At 33.8% G+C, this 17862-nt stretch overlaps 1 protein-coding gene across 4 annotated transcripts in view; it reads left to right on the top strand.

Moving 5' to 3' along the window:
• The window catches only part of IPMK (inositol polyphosphate multikinase), a 38220-nt gene extending 20712 nt beyond the window's left edge, over nucleotides 1-17508 (top strand). For 3 of the 4 annotated variants that reach the window (XM_060102716.1, XM_060102714.1, XM_060102713.1), the window contains 3 exons: nucleotides 1857-2029; nucleotides 13565-13646; nucleotides 14886-17508. In XM_060102716.1, coding sequence (XP_059958699.1) covers nucleotides 1857-2029; nucleotides 13565-13646; nucleotides 14886-15508 — 878 coding nt within the window. In that variant the 3' untranslated portion in view covers nucleotides 15509-17508. The remainder of the gene's footprint in view (nucleotides 1-1856; nucleotides 2030-13564; nucleotides 13647-14885) is intronic. The other variant, XM_060102715.1, reaches the window with a different exon arrangement.
• Nucleotides 17509-17862: the final 354 nt, after the last annotated feature.

Here is a 17862-nt window from a genome sequence, read left to right as displayed (position 1 = left end):
CTCAACTTATTACAGGATGAGGAAGGCCAAACCCAAAGTTCCCCTGGGCAGTAAGAATGAGAAGGGCAAACATTGATTCTTTCAGCAAACATTTATTGTATTCCCACTATAAAGAAAGTTTGCATTTGTATTTTTCTCCTTTGCAAGAGAAGGAAAAAATAGGGATTTTATATGCAGTTTGCAAAGTCTCTACTCTAGTTTCTGACATTTCTATCTTATTACAACAAACAGGTTATTTTTTGTTTTTAATCACTACCAAATTGGCAAGTAGAAAATAATAACCCTACACTGAAATATAGATGCTGTGATAGCTAGGTTTACTCACTATCTTTATACTCCCATACACAGTCTCACCTCAGTAAGGCTTTTAGGGTTTCTTGAGTTATGGAAATTAATGATGATAAATTTGTGAATGCTAATGATTTACTATATTAGTATCTAATTAGTCTTTTCTGATACTTGAAATATAAGCCTAGTTACTGAAATTTTTGTACAACTTTAGGGAGAGGATGGATTGGTTTCCTTCTGTTTTGCTCAAGGTAGCTGAAATTGGGAAGAGAGAATCTGAAGGGGCCTGTCCTGTGCTGCCTCCTTTCTCTTCTTCTCATCCCCTCCTCTGCTTATCTTTTAAAGCACAGAAATGGGTGGGTTCCAGTTTCTTGATCAGGATATTCCTACTTGTCTCATTACCTTTCACTGTCGGCAGGTGCATGTGTGTGTCCAGACCTTTTACTTTCTCTTATCCTGTTGAAGATGTCCATTTGTTAGAAACTTTCTTAAAATGTGGCATGCTCCTTCTTGTTTCTGCCAGTGCTGTTCTCTTAGGCTGCAGTTCCTTTTTTGTCACTTGACTTCACCTAGTTCTACAAGGTTATAATCCTCCCACTCACCATTTTCCTTTCACTAAGAGATAAAATTTTTAAAAATAAATTTATTTACTTAAATTTTATTTAAAGAAGTAAAACCTTGTTACTTTGATAAAAAGAAAATATAATCTCTTCTGTCTTTGAGGAAAAGTTTTTACGAGAAGTGCTTCGTGTTACATTCGTAACTGAAAATTACGATCTCATTCAGAACTTTATTTGGGAAGACTCACTCACCCAGGAAGTGGGGGAAGAATTTCTTTCTTTGCTTCTTTCCCTCAGTGCACCTGGACTCTTATTCAAGCTAAAACTATAAAGTCAGCTACCGTGTGTGATAACTGGGATGTTTATGTTTTTACTTGAATCTCCATTTATAATAGTTTTCTGAGGGAAGATGTATACAGGATGCCAAAGTTATTTATAAATGAACTTTTGAGGATTTCTTGTGTTCTAAAAAGCAGGATATTTGTTTTTCCTTTGGGACTAGTAAGACTAGAATGTATATTTGGCAGTGACCATCATTTGGATTGATTTACCTTTCTTAACCTATACCTGTTGTGTCCTCTGTGGGAAGGATTTATTCCTATTACTAATTTTAAATGAAGACTTAAAAATTATTAAAATACTGATATCTGCTGAGGCATATATGATATAAACTATATTGAAAAGGAGAATGTATTCTGGGACAGCTTTTAAAATAATCTCATTGCCTTTTTAATGTCCTTGGAAGCCTTATATCTAATTCATACCTTTTGTTTATGGTTGAATATTATTTATTCCATCTCCTGCAAGAGTTTCTCTGTGACATTTATACCTGTTGTAAATTTGTTGGTCAGTCTTTTTTTTTTTTTCCTCTTCAGGTGGAGTAATAATAATTGTTGACTCTGGACTTGTTTTAACTTTTTTCTCAGTTTTAATATTTCCTCATTTTTGTTTTTCCTTGAATAGTAATATGTTTTCCTATTACTAATTAGGGTTTTTCTTTAATAACAGATTTATACCTAAAACTGGAAGATGTGACCCATAAATTTAATAAGCCCTGTATAATGGATGTAAAGATAGGGCGGAAAAGCTATGATCCTTTTGCTTCATCTGAGAAGATTCAGCAACAGGTCAGCAAGTACCCATTAATGGAAGAGATTGGGTTCTTGGTGCTTGGCATGAGGGTAAGAGTGATTTTTAGTGTAATACACACATTTCTTGTTACATGTTCTTCCCTTGAAAATTATAGATGTCACATATATTTTGGTATTAGGTTATCCATAACTCCCCAGTGTGGGCAGAGATTTTTACCTCTTCTGTTCACTGGTATGTGGGTAGTGTCAGGAATTATTCTGATACACAGAACATGATTAATAAGTAAATGAATAGTTAAACCTCAAGGCTCTGACTGATAATTTTGTATTAAAGAAGTCTTAAGTTTAGGTGCAAAATAAATAACATGATAAGTGAATGTGATATTATTTATGATTTTCCCACGAGAAAAGTGCTAAGTTTATATATTCAGTAATTTTTCTGTATATTTAAAACAGAAAAGTGAAATTAAAAATTAAGTTATTGTTTCAGACTGTGATTTAAAGCTGTTATTTTCTTTGCACATGTTTCTCTGGATTGGCAATTTGAGTTGGGCTCAGGTGGTCAGTTCTTCTGATCTCATCCAGGTTCCCTCTTGTGGCTGCACTCATCTGTTGGCTCAGCTGGGGCTTGATGGTCTAAATGACCTCACTCTTATGTCTACAAGTTGATACTAACTGTTGGCTGAGCCTTTTCCCATGAGGTTCCTCATCTTCCAGAAGGCTAAGTGGAGCTTTTTCGTGTGCTACATTCCAGGAAGGCAAGAGTGAGAGCTACAAGAGCTGTTAAAATCTAGGTTAGGAAGTCACTTTCTGTCATTTCTATGGAGTTTTATAGGTCAAAGTACATCATAGGGCCAGTCCATATTGATAGGGAGAAGAAGACCCCACTTCTGATATTGGGAATAGGGAAGTCAAAATACAAATGGCAGTGTGCACAAGGATGTTGAGGCCATCTTCGCAAACAATATGCCACAGTTAAGAACGTGGAATAAAATCCTCTAAATAAATGGTATGCCTAGATGTCTGGAGGTAAAATTTGTATGTATGATAAATTATTGCTTCTATAAAAACATAATGGGTCATTTTGAGATTCATCATGTAAGATGATATACAGTCTTCCTTTTGAGTTTTAAACAGGAGAGTTAATAAGAAGCATTATAAATGAATTGTTACTGTGATAGTTAAAAGAGCACAGTTGAATTTGGTAGTCTGTAAATAAAACCAAAGAAATTATTGACACAGTTATTTCATTTTAGAAAACTCTAATTAAATGTGGGTATATAGTAAAGGGGAAAAGGGTAGTGGAATAATGGTAAAATAAACAAGGAATAAACATCTCAAAGGAATCTGACTGGGTAGTTATTTGAACCTTCACTGTTTTCAAATCTCTCACCCTCCTGCTTTCCTTCTCTTTTAGCAGATAACGTTGCCTTCTGCTTCAGAAAAAATAAGCCATCACACAGGATTTCCTTTAATTTCCTGCTAACAGATGTACATACCTAACCTGCAAGTGCTTTCATTTCCTCCTTATTCCTTCCTGTCACATTGAAGAATTTTCCATCTTCCTAAGGACAGCCCTTCACTATGTCCTCTGGATCTCATTGTCTCCCACCTCTTCAGGAGCCTAATACTGTTGATTCTCTCTTGTCCTTTTTATATCTTCAACTTCTGTCTTTCTTTACTCTTTTTTCCTTTTGTTTTAAATATGTTCAAATCACTCTGAAAAAAAAAATCAAAACCCATCTTTATCCTGTTCTGCTCTCCAGCAATGGATTTAAATTGTTTCCCCTTTGCACCCAAACTAGTTATATTTGTTTCTGTTGCCTTACTTCCCACTCAGTATTCTTCAACCCATTCCAGTCTGGCTTCGGCTTCATCATGCCACTAGATTGGCATCTCATGAAGGTCCCTAATGACGTCTCCATGTCACTAAATCCAAATGGCATTTTTCATTACTCATCTTACTTCACTTTGAAAAGCAGCCTTCAACACTGACTAGGTTCTCCTTGAAACATTCCTTTTTGTGTCCACAACACTACACTCTCTCTTGTTTTTTTCCTAAGACCACTTTGCAGTCTTCTTTGCCAGCTCATTTCTTTCTGTTTGTTCTTTAAATATTGAGGTATTCTGCTTAGTTCCATTTTACTGCCTTCCTCTCTTTTTTATTTCTTCCTAGGTAGCGTCCTTTGTTCTCATTGGTTCAGTTTCACTTACACTGATAACTCCCAGACATATATTTTCAGCTTCTAGTTTTTCTTTGATCTCCTAATCTATATAGCTAACGGCCTATTAGACATTTTACTTGGATAACTTGAAAGACATCTAGGACTAATATGTAAAAAATGGACATAGATCTGTCTTGCAAAATAACAACCACAACAGTAGCAGCAAACCTGTTATTCTCTGTCTCGGTAAATGGCATCACCATACGTCCAGTTTTACGAGTGAGAAACCTCATAGTACCATCACCTCTCAGAGCCATCCATCAATCCTATTGATCTTAATTCCCAAGCACCTGAGTCCCATTGTCAAAATTATTCCTCTCTAGACTAGTATCTTTACTGAACTCTCAATTTCAGTTTTGCTCTCTTCCAGTCTGTTCTCCAAACATTGCAAAATGTATATCTAATTGTGACATTCCCCAGCTTAAAAACTCTTCAGTGGGTTTCCATTGCCTTTAAGATATGATTTTGCTCTCCTGTGTTGTGTTATTTCCCCAGACAAATGAGGTTCCTCTGTTTATATATATAATATATATATATATATATTTTTTGTTACGTGGGCCTCTCACTGTTGTGGCCTCTCCCCTTGCGGAGCACAGGCTCCGGATGCACAGGCTCAGCGGCCATGGCTCACGGGCCCAGCCGCTCCGCGGCATGTGGGATCCTCCCGGACCGGGGCACGAACCCGTGTCCCCTGCATCGGCAGGCGGACTCTCAACCACTGCGCCACCAGGGAAGCCCTGTTTATATTTTTTAATAACATTTTTATTGAGATATAATTTATATACCATTTAATTCACTCATTTAAGGTACACAATTGTGTTTTAGTATATTCATAGAGTTGGGCAGCGTCATCATATTCAATTGTAGAACGTTTTCATCACCCCAAAAGAAATGCCGTACCTACTAGCAATCACTCCTCATTTCCTTCCAACTTCCAACCCCCTAGCCATAGACAATTCTAATCTACTTTCTGACTCTATAGCTTTACCTCTTCTGGACGTTTCATATAAATGGAATCATGTAATACAATAGGTGGTCTTTTGTGACTGGCTTCTTTCAATAATGTTTTCAGAGTTTGTCTATGTTAGCATAAATCAGTATTTTATTCCTTCTTATTGTTGTATGGATATACCACATTTTGTTTATCCATTTGTTTCTTGGTCAACTTTGAGTTGTTTCCACTTTTGGGCTATTATTAATAATGCTGTCGTGAACACTCATGTACAAGTCGTTATGTTTTTATTTGGGGGGATAGTTCCTGAATTTGAAATTGGTGGGTGCTATGATTAAGTTTAACTTTTTCAGAAACTGCCAAAGTGTTTTTCCAAAGTTCCTGCACCATTTTACATTTCTACCAGAGATATATAGGAGTTCCAGTTTCTCCACATCCTCACCCAAAACCCAAACCTTGTTATTGTATCTCTCTCTCTCTTTTTCTTTTTTTAACTATAAGCCATCCTAGTGGATATGAAGTGGTATCTCATTGTGGTTTTTATTTGCATTTTGCTAATGGCTCATGGTATTGAACCTCTTTTCATGTGCTATTGACCATGTGTATATCTTCTTTGGAGAAATGTCTATTCCAATCCTTTGCCCATTTTTAATTTGGGTTGTTTTTTCTGTGGATTGTTTTTCCACTTTCTTTATAATGGCTTTGGAGTACAAAAGTTTTAAATTTTGAAGTCTAATTTTTTTTTTGTCTTTTGTTACTTGTGTTCTTGGTGTCATAGTTAAGAAACCATTGCCTAAACTAAAGTCATGAAGATTTACTCCTATTTTTCTTCTATAGTTTTAACTCTTACATTGATGTATGTACATTTTAAGTTAGTTTTTTGGGTGTGGTTTGAGGAAAGGGTCAAACTTCTTCTTTTGCATATGGATATTCAGTTGTCCTAGCACCATTTATTGAAAAGACCATTCTTTCCCCCACTGGATGCTCTTGACACCCTTGTTGAAAATAAACTGACCATAAATGTAAGAATTTACTTCTGGACTCTCAGTTCTCTTCTGTTGATCCATATTGTCTATCTTTATGCCAGAACCACACTGTCTTTTTTTTTTCCAGGTTTATTAAGGTATAATTGACATAAAGATATTTAAAGTATACATTGTTGTGACTTGATATGCATATACATTGTGAAAGGATTCACTCATCTAGTTAATTAACATATCCATCACCTCACATATTTATCTTTTATTTGTGTGTGTGAGAACATTTAAGTTCTAAGTTCTACCCTCTTAGCAAATTTCAGTTATGCAGTACAGTGTTATCAATTTAGTCACCATGTTTTACATTAGATCCTCAGACTTTATTCATCTTATAACTGAATGATGAATACCAACCTCTTCCTATTTCTCCCACCTCCTCCCAGCCCTTGGTAACCACTTTCTACTCTTTCTATAAGTTCAGTTTGTTTTTTTGGATTCCATGTATAAGTGATGCTGTGCAGTATTTGTCTTTCTCTATCTGGCTTATTTCACTTAGCATAATGCCCTTAAGGTCCATCTATGTTGTTGCAAATGGCAGGATTGCCTTCTTTTTCATGACCAAATAATATTCCATTGTTTATTTACAGGCATACCTTGGAGGTATTGTGGGTTCAGCTCCAGACCACTGCAATAAAGCAGATATCACAATAAAACAAGTCACAAGAATTTTTTGGTTTCCCAGTGCATATAAAAGTTATGTTTACACAATTCTGTAATCTGTTAAATATGCAATAGCATTATGTCTAAACAAACAATGGGCATACCTTAATTTAAAAATACTTTATTGCTAAAAAAGTGCCAAAACAATTATAATAGTAACATCAAAATTCACTGATCACATAACAGTATAATAATAATGAAAAAGTTTGAAATATTGTGAGAATTACCAGATGTGACACAGAGACATGAACTGAGCAAATGCTGTTGGAAAAATGGTGCTGATAGACTTGTTCAATGGAGGCTTGCCATAAACCTTCGATTTGTGAAAAACACAGTATCTGTGAAGTGCAGTAAAATGAGATATGTGTGTACACACCACATCTTTATCCATTCATTCACTGGTGTACACTTAGGTTGTTTCCATATCTTGGCTATTGTGAATAATGCTACAATGAACAGGGAGTGCATATAGCACCACGATATCCTATTTTCTTTTTCTTGGGTGTATACCCAGAAGAAGAATTGCTGGATCATAATGGTAGTTCTATTTTTAAGTTTTTGAGGAGCTTTCATACTGTTTTCCATAGTGGCTGCACCAGTTTACATTCCTACCAATAGTACTCAGTGTTGCCTTTTCTCTGTGTTCTCACCAACACTTGTTATTTGTTGTCTGTTTGAGGTGTCTTTAACAGGTGTGAAGTGTATCTTGTGATTTTGATTTGCATTTCCCTGATGATTAGTGATGTTGAGCACCTTTTGATGTTCCTGTTGGCCATTTGGATGTCGTCTTTGGCAAAATATCTATTCAGTTCCTCTGTCCATTTTGAATCAAAAATTTTTCCCATCAAATTGTCCGACTTCTTTATATATTTGGAATATTAACACCTTATCAGATAGATGATTTGCAGATATTTTCTCAGAACCACACTGTCTTTTTTTTTTTTTTTTTGGCTGTGCCGTGCAGCTTGTGAGATCTTAGTTCCCTGACCAGGTGTTGAACCCAGGCCCACGGCAGTGAAAGCACTTAGTCCTAACCACTGGACCGCCAAGAACTCCCAAAACTACACTGTCTTGATTAGTGTAGCTTTGGAGTAAGTTTTGAAACCAGGAATTGCTAGACTTCCAACTTGGTTCTTCTTTTCCAAGATTGTTTTGGCTTTTCTGGGTCCCTTCAACTTCCATGCGAATTTTAGAATCAACTTGTCATTTCTGCAAAGAAGTGTCGGCTGGGATTTTGGTGTAAGGAATAGTTTTGGATCTGTAGATCAATTTGGGTTCCCCTATTTTTGTTTTCATGGCTTCCTTTATATAGTAGTTAGCAGTTTATAATTACATGCTGTTTACTTATCTGAGAAAGGATATGATTGAAGTATGAAATAATAAATGAGAATGTGAATATAAATTTAATTATGTTATTCTAGAATGTTAAAATTGGGAGACATACCTTGAATTTAGTAGGAGTTATGTTAGGATTTTTTCAAATAGTTATTTCTTTAGTAGGTGGTAAATTCATTAAACTTTTTAATCACAGTGGGTTTGTAGACTAATAATAAAGATAGACTTGAATAATTTTAGCATGAATGTTCCAAATTTTAAAAATTCTCCTTCAAGACAGTCCTGCCTTTAAATTAAAAAAAAAAAAAACCAAACCAAAAACAACCCTTAATATAACTGAATAGACTGAAGTTTACCAGATATATCAGTTTTAACATACTTTTCTGTTATGTTTAACCAGTAGTAGGAAGAGGTTTGGTGGGTAGAAGAACATGCCAATTTAGGAATTCCTTATTTTTAAATGACTGTCAGCAATTATACTGTTATTTCCTTGATCCCAAGATGGTGTAGATGATAAGACTCACTTTGATTTAACAGCAATATTTATTAAGATATGTGTAACAAAAGAGATAGAAACTGAATAGGAACTATAAGAACAAGGGAGTCACAAAATGAGGGGTATAGAGTGCCTTTGGAAAAGGTGGTATTTTGAACTGGCAACAGGGAGAATAATAGGTAGAAAACCAAGAAGCAGAGCATATTGTGAAATAGGAGTTTATGTAAGGTGACTAGAGCATACTATATGTAGGAAGGTGGGGTGTATTTTAGCCTAAGGTATCAAACTTGAGAGAAGTTAATATATCAGCAGCTTGCTTTGGGACTTCCTGGCTTTTTGACATAGCATCCTTTTGGGTTAACTATTTGAATGGTTGTTTAATTTTCCAGTTTTGTATTGACTCGGAAAACACATGCTATATAACTGTAGGGGTTTGTTATATTTATTAACCACAAGTAATTGAAATACAATTTGTAGAAATTTACCTGAAATTTCTTTAAAACTTGTGATTCAAGATTTTAGATGATTTAATTTTGGATGTTCCAGTATATTTTTGGCAATAACTTAAATTTTTTACAAATAAATATTTGCACTTAAGAGAAGTCACGTTTCTTAATCACTGATTTCTAATTACTGGGGGAAAAGATTCTTCGCTTTTGATCTTTATTTATCACATTGTCTAAAAATCAGACTCTTTTTTTGTATATCTTTTTTTCCTCTATAATAGTGGATAACAGTAACCCTTCAAATTTCTTTTTTCCATTAATAGGATTTGATTTAATAGGAAATGTGTTTTGCTAAAGATATTTGAATTGGTTTGCTCCTGACATGAGTTCCTGTAAAATAAGCAACTCATATGATCCAGGAAGTGCTGGAGCTTTTTTTTTTTTTGCTTGTTATTCTGTCCTACTCATGTCTTCCAGCTTACCATTCCGTTAAAAATATTTTCAAGGTGGTACTGTAACTTTTTTTTTTTTTTGCGGTACGCGGGCCTCTCCCATTGTGGAGCACAGGCTCCAGACGCACAGGTTCAGCGGCCATGACTCACGGGCCCAGCCGCTCCACGGCAGGTGGGATCTTCCCAGACTGGGGCACGAACCCGTGATCCCTGCATCGGCAGGCGGACTGTCAACCACTGCGCCGCCAGGGAAGCCCTGTAACTTTTGATTTACAGATATCTTTGTGACTGACCAAGACTGGACAGTGGGTAGAGACTGAAGAAATTCTCAGACCTCTTTATATTCTTCTAGCTTTAACTAGTAAAGTAGAAGTAAATAGAGATGACTGAAATTAATACAGCATTGTAAATCAACTATACTTCAATAAAAAAATAAATGAATAAATAAAAATAAGTAAATAGAGGAAGAGAGAATATCAATAAAGGAGTCCCACTGAAACTAATTAGCTTTAGTCTATTTGTGAAATTTAGATTTTTCATATGAGGAATCTAACTTAGCTCAGAAAATACATCCCTGAGTAGTAGAATGGTGACAATTTTGAGAATCCTCTTTTTTGGCACATTTCCTAGTTTTTAGTTTACATGACTGGGTATTTGAAAATTCTTCTCACTTGTTTTTTGTGCCTATTTAATATATTTCCTCAGATTATTAATTTCTCAATTTCATCCTTTTTTATTACAACATAAATGATATATAACCTTGTGTATGTTTGAGTTGTACAACATATTGATTTGTTACATTTGTATATTGCCATATGATTGCCACATAGCATTAGTTAATACCTCTGTCACTTTGAAAATCCTCTTTTACACATATTTCTGTGCATAGAGAACATGAGTATATTTTTAAAACACATTTTGGTTATGATTAACTGTTCTTATAAAAATAGTTTTTCCTGTAGTCAAATGTAATTTTGGTATTTATGAAATGCTTTCTTCTATTCATAGTAACACTTTATTCAAGGTAAGTTATCTTTCTTTAATAGGCTGTAAGTGCGTGTAAGAACACGGTTCTAATTTAACTTTTTGAATAAAGTGAAGCATTTGAGATAGATGGTAATTAGCCATATTAGACTGAAAGTTATAAAATATCAGTTTCTAAAGCAATGTATTCTTTTTTTTTCTTTTTTAAAATATTTGTTTATTTATTTGGCTTTGCCGGGTCTTAGTTGTGGCACACACGGGATCTTTAGTTGTGTCATGTGGGATCTAATTCCCTGACTAGGGATCAAATTCAGGTCCCCTGCATGGGAGTGTGTGGACCACTGGGGAAGTCCCTAAAGCAATGTACTCTTAATGCTTCTTAAAAATATTTAATTAAAATTTGATGAGATACATTGTTATATGGCTCAAACTCCAAAAAGTATAGAAATATATACAGTGAGAAGTCACTCTGCACACAGGATACTATATTGTAGTGATTTTTTTCTCCAGTGTATCCTTCCAGAAGTATTTTAAACATATACAAGTAAATGCTGCATATATGTATTCCTTTATTGCAAAACCTACCTACTTTGAACACTGTTCTGTATCTTACTTTTTTTTTTGTTTAACGTATCATGAAGATTTTTCCATAGTGGCACAGTATTATAGTTTAACCATCTTACTTTCATGGATCCTTTGACTTGTTTCCAGTCTTTTGTTCTTACAAGTAATGTTACAAATGACTAACCGGAGACCTACCTCATTCCACCAGCTAGGGTATTTATGGGATAAGCTCCTAGAGGGGAATTGCTGAGCTTGTATGCGTTTACAATTGTGGTAGATATTGGCAGTCTGCCTGATATCTAGAGCAGTAGTTTTGAGCCTGGGGCAGTTTTATTCCCCAGGGAGTCATTTGGCAGTGTCTGGAGGCATTTTTGGTTGCCACAATTTTGGGGTAGGCTGTGTTCCTGGTATGTTTGAGAGCTGTTTGATTTCAGTGAACTCTTCAGATATGTTGTTCATTTTCCCATAAGAGTAAACATGCCCTTTGTTCATCATATAAATTTCAAATACCTTTTCTCTGTTGTCTTTTGATTTCTGAATGGCAAAAACACTATGAACATTTTAAAAAACATATAGTATGCAGTAGAAATTTTTGAGTTTTAGTTGGAAATGCCTTCCTTAGTTATCAGTTATTCAAGGATTCTTCTGTCTTGGGGTGGGGAGGCATTTTATTTTACTCATTTTGATCTTTGATGTATTTGGAATTTATCCTGGTATAAGTTATAAATACAACTTATTTTTTCCAGATCACTAGTTAATCATACTAACACAATTTAATAATAATCCATCTTTTTCTACTGGTTTAAAATACCATTATCACCTACAAGCTTCTCATGTTTTTGATTTTAAAGTATGTTTTAATGGAATTACTATCCCAAAGAGATATCTGCACTCCTATGTTCATTGCAGCAATATTCACGATAGCTAAGATATGGGAACAACCTAAGTGTTCGTCTACAGATAAATGGATAAAGAAGATGTGCCTCTTTAAATAATGGAATATCATTCAGCCATGAGAAAGAAGGAAATATGGATGAAACCAGAGAGCATTTTACTAAATGCAATAAGCCAGCCAAAGAAAGACAGATACTGTGTGGTAGCATTTATATGTGGAGTCAAAAAAAGAAACCCAAAAGACAAAGCTGATCTCATAGAAACAGAATAGAATGGGGGTTTCCAGGGATTTAGGGAAGGGGGAAATGGGGAGATGTAGGTCAGAGGGTACAAACTTTCAGTTATAAGATGAATAAGTTCTGAGGAACTAATGTATAGCATGGTGACTATAGTTAATAATATGATATTGTATACTTGAAATTGGCTGAGAGTAGATTTTAAGCATTCTCACTACATACATACACTAAAAATGAGTTAACTGTATGAGGTGATGCATATGTTTATTTTCTTGATCTTAGTAATCATTCCACAATGTATATGTATACCAAATAATCACATTGTATACTTTAAATATATACAATTATACTTGTAATTTATTCCTCAATAAAGTTGGAAAAAGTATAAATAAAATATGTTTTAATATCTAGTAGGATGGCAAGGTTAGTCCCTCCTTACTGATCTTATTTGTATTTTCCTTAGCAATTCTTGATTTTCTATATGAACTTCAAAATTAGCTTATATGATTAAAATAATTGTTGGTGTTTTATTATAATCTGATTTTACTTCTAGATTAATTATATCTGTTATGATGTTGAATCTTCCTTTCTGAGAACATGAGTATGTGTTTATGTGTATATCTTAGGAGTGTTTTAAAGACGTCTTTCTATAGATCTTAGGCTTTTTTAGTTTATTCCTATGTTTTATTTCTTTTTTATTTGATTTGTAAGTAGGGTCTTTCATTGAATTTTCTAGCCAGTTGTTTGTACATATGAAAGCTTATTTTCTGTTTACTAATTTGTACTGTCACCATTTCAAGTTTTTATTGTTTTTGTTAGTTTTTAAATTGATTTTCCAGTATACAACCATTATCTACAAAGAGTAATATTTTTGTTGCCGCCTTTTCAAATTCTTATGCCTCTTATTTCTTTCTCTTACCTATTTACATTTGCTAGAAACTCCAGAACAATATTAGGTAATAATGATGATAAAACACATTGTGGTAGAGTACTTTTTGTGGATGTTTCTTGTATTTTAGGACAGATGCTTCCTTATTTCTGCTTTAAACTTGAGGCTAACTTTTGGTGGATTGAGATGGATAATTCTTTTCATATTGGAAGTACTCATCTGTCTTTTTAAAGAGTTTTCATTGATAGTGGATGTAAATTTGCTAAATGCCTTTTCAGCATGATAAGACACTATGTTTTTTTTTTTTTATCTTAACTCCATTAGAATGAATTATATGAGTAGATCTTCCCATCTTTAACCATCCTTGCATTGCTGGGATTCCCCCCACTGCTCCTCACTCCCAGCCCTGGGTCAAGGAGTATTAGTGTTTAATATTCAGTGCTTTTTTCTGACAGGTTTATCATGTTCATTCTGATAGCTATGAGACACAAAACCAGCACTATGGAAGAAGCTTAACAAAAGAAACTCTAAAGGATGGTAAGGATTGAAAAACCATACTTCACTGCTTTTATTACTACACAGTTATCAAAATAATTCTAAAGTGATTTCAGTTTTAATTCTCCTTTGGTATAATGATTCAGTTCACAATAAAGTCTTAACATATATGCTTCTAAAATATTTATGGCCAAGATATTATAAAAGCAGTGATAGCACAGATTTCCAGAAATAATATTCTTTTAAAGTTTATTATTAGCTCTATCCAAGATGGGGCAGAACTTAAGAGTGATGTAAATAGTTTGAAGAATTTTTATTTTATGTATACAAAATAATCGTCTATAGTGTGCCCTTAACAATTAGTGTTTGCCTTGGTATACTTAACCAATAGCAAGCTAATATTCAGATTGGCTGTTGTGTTTGGCCATGCTGTGCAGATTGCGGGATCTTAGTTCCCTGACCAGGAATCAAACCCATGTCGCCTGCAGTGGAAGCATGGATCCCTAACCACTGGATTGCCAGGGAAATCCCCAGATTGGCTCTTTATTAAAATATTTCTTAGGCTAATATGACTATTTTTTAGCAGTTTCTGTCCCGAAGTAGGGGAACAGCAAAATTTAATTACATATATCCATAAATTCCCAAATATGATAAAATATGCATAAATAATTTTATAAGAGGCCTAATCTGATAGGTTAAAACATGTAAAAGTCTAAATTTTGAATAACATACTCAACTTGGAGTAGTACTAGTCCCCAAAGTGAGCTCAACTTTTGTGAAAATACTGATTTAATAAATATTTTCGAGAACATAAATTAAGTACAGTTATGGTTTGGTATTTTGATAATGGGCTGTTGACATCATTAAAAATGGTTATGATTTGACTCTAGATTCTAGATTAGTTCTTGAATGTGATTCTAACAAATATGTAATCTTACTGTAAAATTCCTCATAATAGCAAATGAAGCAAATCTTGGAATCCTGTTCCTTAAGAGAATGTAGAGAGAGCACTAAACTAGCAGTCTACCTGTAGTAAATTTTTTGTCTAAATAAGGTATTGCATGTTACATAAGTGTCATTTATATGTTTTCTAGCAAGAACATCTTCACCAGAAATTAAGTTGAGCTCCAAGATTCTGTGTTTGACTAGAATTCTTATCTGTTTGCTTAATTGCAGGGGCTGATGGGAGAAAGTTAAAGAATTGTATCTAAGATGAGATTACTTCCCAAGTGATAGTTATTTCATAATTTCATTATAATCCTAGTATTTTCCTTTTTATAGGAGTCTCCCGTTTTTTTCATAATGGATTCTGCTTAAGAAAAGATGCTATTGCTGCCAGTATTCAGAAGATTGAGAATATTCTGCAGTGGTTTGAAAGCCAGAAGCAGCTTAACTTTTATGCAAGTTCATTACTGTTTGTTTATGAAGGTTCATCTCAGCCAACTACTGCAAAATTGAATGACAGAACTTTAGCAGAAAAGTTTTTGTCCAAAGGACAGCTCTCAGACACAGATGTACTAGAGTACAATAATAACTTTCATGTATTAAGTTCCACAGCGAATGGAAAAATAGAGGCTTCAGTGGGCAAAAGCTTGTCCAAAATGTATGCTCGTCACAGAAAAATGTATTCAAAAAAGCATCACAGTCAGACTTCATTGAAAGTTGAAAATATAGAGCAAGACAATGGGTGGAAAAGCATGTCACAGGAACATTTAAACGGAAACGTACTTTCCCAACTGGAAAAAGTCTTCTACCATCTTCCTACTGGTTGTCAAGAGAATGCGGAAGTAGAAGTGCGAATGATAGACTTTGCTCATGTGTTCCCTAGCAACACAGTAGATGAGGGATATGTTTATGGGCTGAAGCATTTAATTACTGTACTGCAGAGTATTTTAGATAATTGAATCCTTTGCTGCAATCTTAAAGGGGTGGGGCAATCATAATAAAGAGCAGCAGTCAATAACTCTGCACTTGTAATGCTGTGTAAAAAATTTGTATTGTGAGTCTACATTTTATTTGTCTTTATACTTTTGGTAGAAGGGTTAACTTTTTATAATCTTACTCAGGAAAACTAATTATTTGTTCTTTAGAAAACTATAAAGAATAAAGAAACTTAGGAATGTTAAGCAGGGAATGTGGTGGTACGTGGCTTAAACATCTATTTGGCTTAAGCAAAATGCAAACCATTATTCAGTCATTACGAGTTCAGTTAGCTTTCTGTAGCCAATTTATTGTGAAATCTCTGTCCACCCACCCTTGACAATGAGCCATATGTAAACTCATTACACTATTAGAACACTTTCAAAAATCTGGAAAGCACAGGTTGATATCCTTAGTATTGCTATGTATGAAGTTATTCAAACTGGAGAAAATTCTACAGAAATAAGTACTGTTTAGGTTTTATATTAAAAGTTCAGACCAGCATATCAAAAGGTGCTTCTTAGAAGTAAAATGATTTAGAATCATTGTATTCCAAAAGCAGATTTTCACTTTAATTTCCATTTATATACATATTTCAAAATACTTCTTGAAAAAGATCATTGAAATGGACAACAACAACAACAAAAGTCCTGACATTAAGGGCACTAATAATTAGTCTTGCCAAGGTTAGGGGAGAGAGAAGTTATTTGCAAGGAACAAAATGTTTTTCTTTTAAAATCTTTATGGGAAAATTGGAATTTTACTACATTGTGACAAGTATTATAAACCATATAATACCTTTTACTGCAGCTTCAAAAAGGTGGATGATTGAAGCTCTTCTTATTTCTCCTTTAAATAACTTTTGAGAGTTTTTTTCTTTTATATTCATGTATTTATATGTCCCCATTTAGTTAAGCAGTGGTATGAATATATGTTGCTAAAAAGTGTTTCTCAGAATTCTAATAAGCAGTGAAGGACAACATCCAGTATTGTGAGTGTTATCAAAAATACTGTGTGTATAGTAGTACGTCATACAGAGTTTGGTACATGTCTAAGTTCATGCTTCTGTTTCATTCTTACTTAAGACATTTGTATATCATATTCAAGAGAGAAATTATAATTTAACTTCATGGAGGGGGAACAGTACTATTTTTCTTGGAAAAATTAGATTTGTAAGTATTATCTCTGTTTCACATCCACCCCTTTTAAAAAATACCTAGTTATTTGTTATTGGAAACATTTAGAACTTTGAAATTAAATTTGCAAATATGTTAAATGTTTTCATTACTTGCACCTTGATTCACTAATAAAACATCTAAGTAGTTAACAGTTTTGCCATATTCCTGGAAATTGATTTAGGCTTGTGAACTGTTAGACTGTTTTCCCCCCAAAATTACAAATTAAACTTTTAAATTCAAGGGCCTTTTTTTAGTGTGAAGGAAAGTATCACAATTTTATGTTTATCTCACCTTCCCAACCCTCTCTGAGTGTACTTTTGCAAGTATCTGAGCACAAAGAAAAGTAACAAATGCCCTATGGATTCTGTGCTTAGTAAATTTATTAGGCCTGAATACCTTTAAAATACATATGCATTTGTTATAGCAAAATTTGATTATTTAAAATTTTTAATTTAAAGTCAGTGTAGGTATTTTCCATAAGGACTTCATATTTTTCTCTGCTGCCTAAATGGGTATTGCCATAGCTTTTTTTGTGGAGATAAAGTTCAAGTCATAGTTAATAGAAATTTTTTAGTTTTACTTTTTTTTGTCCCACAGTGTAGACTTTTGTTGTTGTTGTTATTTGGATAGTGGTTCAATAGATCTTAAGCTCATATAATTTAAACACTATTTTGAATCTTAACAAAACAAGAGACTTTTTTTTTTTGTATGGGGGGGTATCAACCTATATGTACAATGAATTTAATAAATTTAAGTATTATCAGATTTTTTGTGCATTTTAGCTCAATAAAGTGTGAATCAGTTCCATATTTTCTTTATCCATATTTGGAAATTTAGTTTTGTATAATCAGTGTCTTACCTTTTTGATACAATAGATAATGTTTTGTTTTAATAAAACAAGAAACACTTTTATCTTTTGTTCTTCAGGGAAGGGATTCACATTTAATTCTGTTTACATTTTTTTATCACTGTTATCCAATGCCCATTTTATGTTACTTTATAAGTAAGCTTACATGTAACAGAACAAGCATCTATTTGTGTTATCTACATGTGACTATTTTACTGTCTAGTCCAGTCATTTAACATTATGCTAAAATTTACCACTGTGGGGATGAATGATCACTATTCACCAAGCATATTTAAACATTTAAATGTTCAAG

Source organism: Mesoplodon densirostris, chromosome 1, assembly GCF_025265405.1.
Source record: "Mesoplodon densirostris isolate mMesDen1 chromosome 1, mMesDen1 primary haplotype, whole genome shotgun sequence".
Classification (NCBI taxonomy): Eukaryota; Metazoa; Chordata; class Mammalia; order Artiodactyla; family Ziphiidae; genus Mesoplodon; species Mesoplodon densirostris.
The sequence above is the reverse complement of the archived record's forward strand: the minus strand, read 5'-3'. Positions and strand labels throughout refer to the sequence as shown.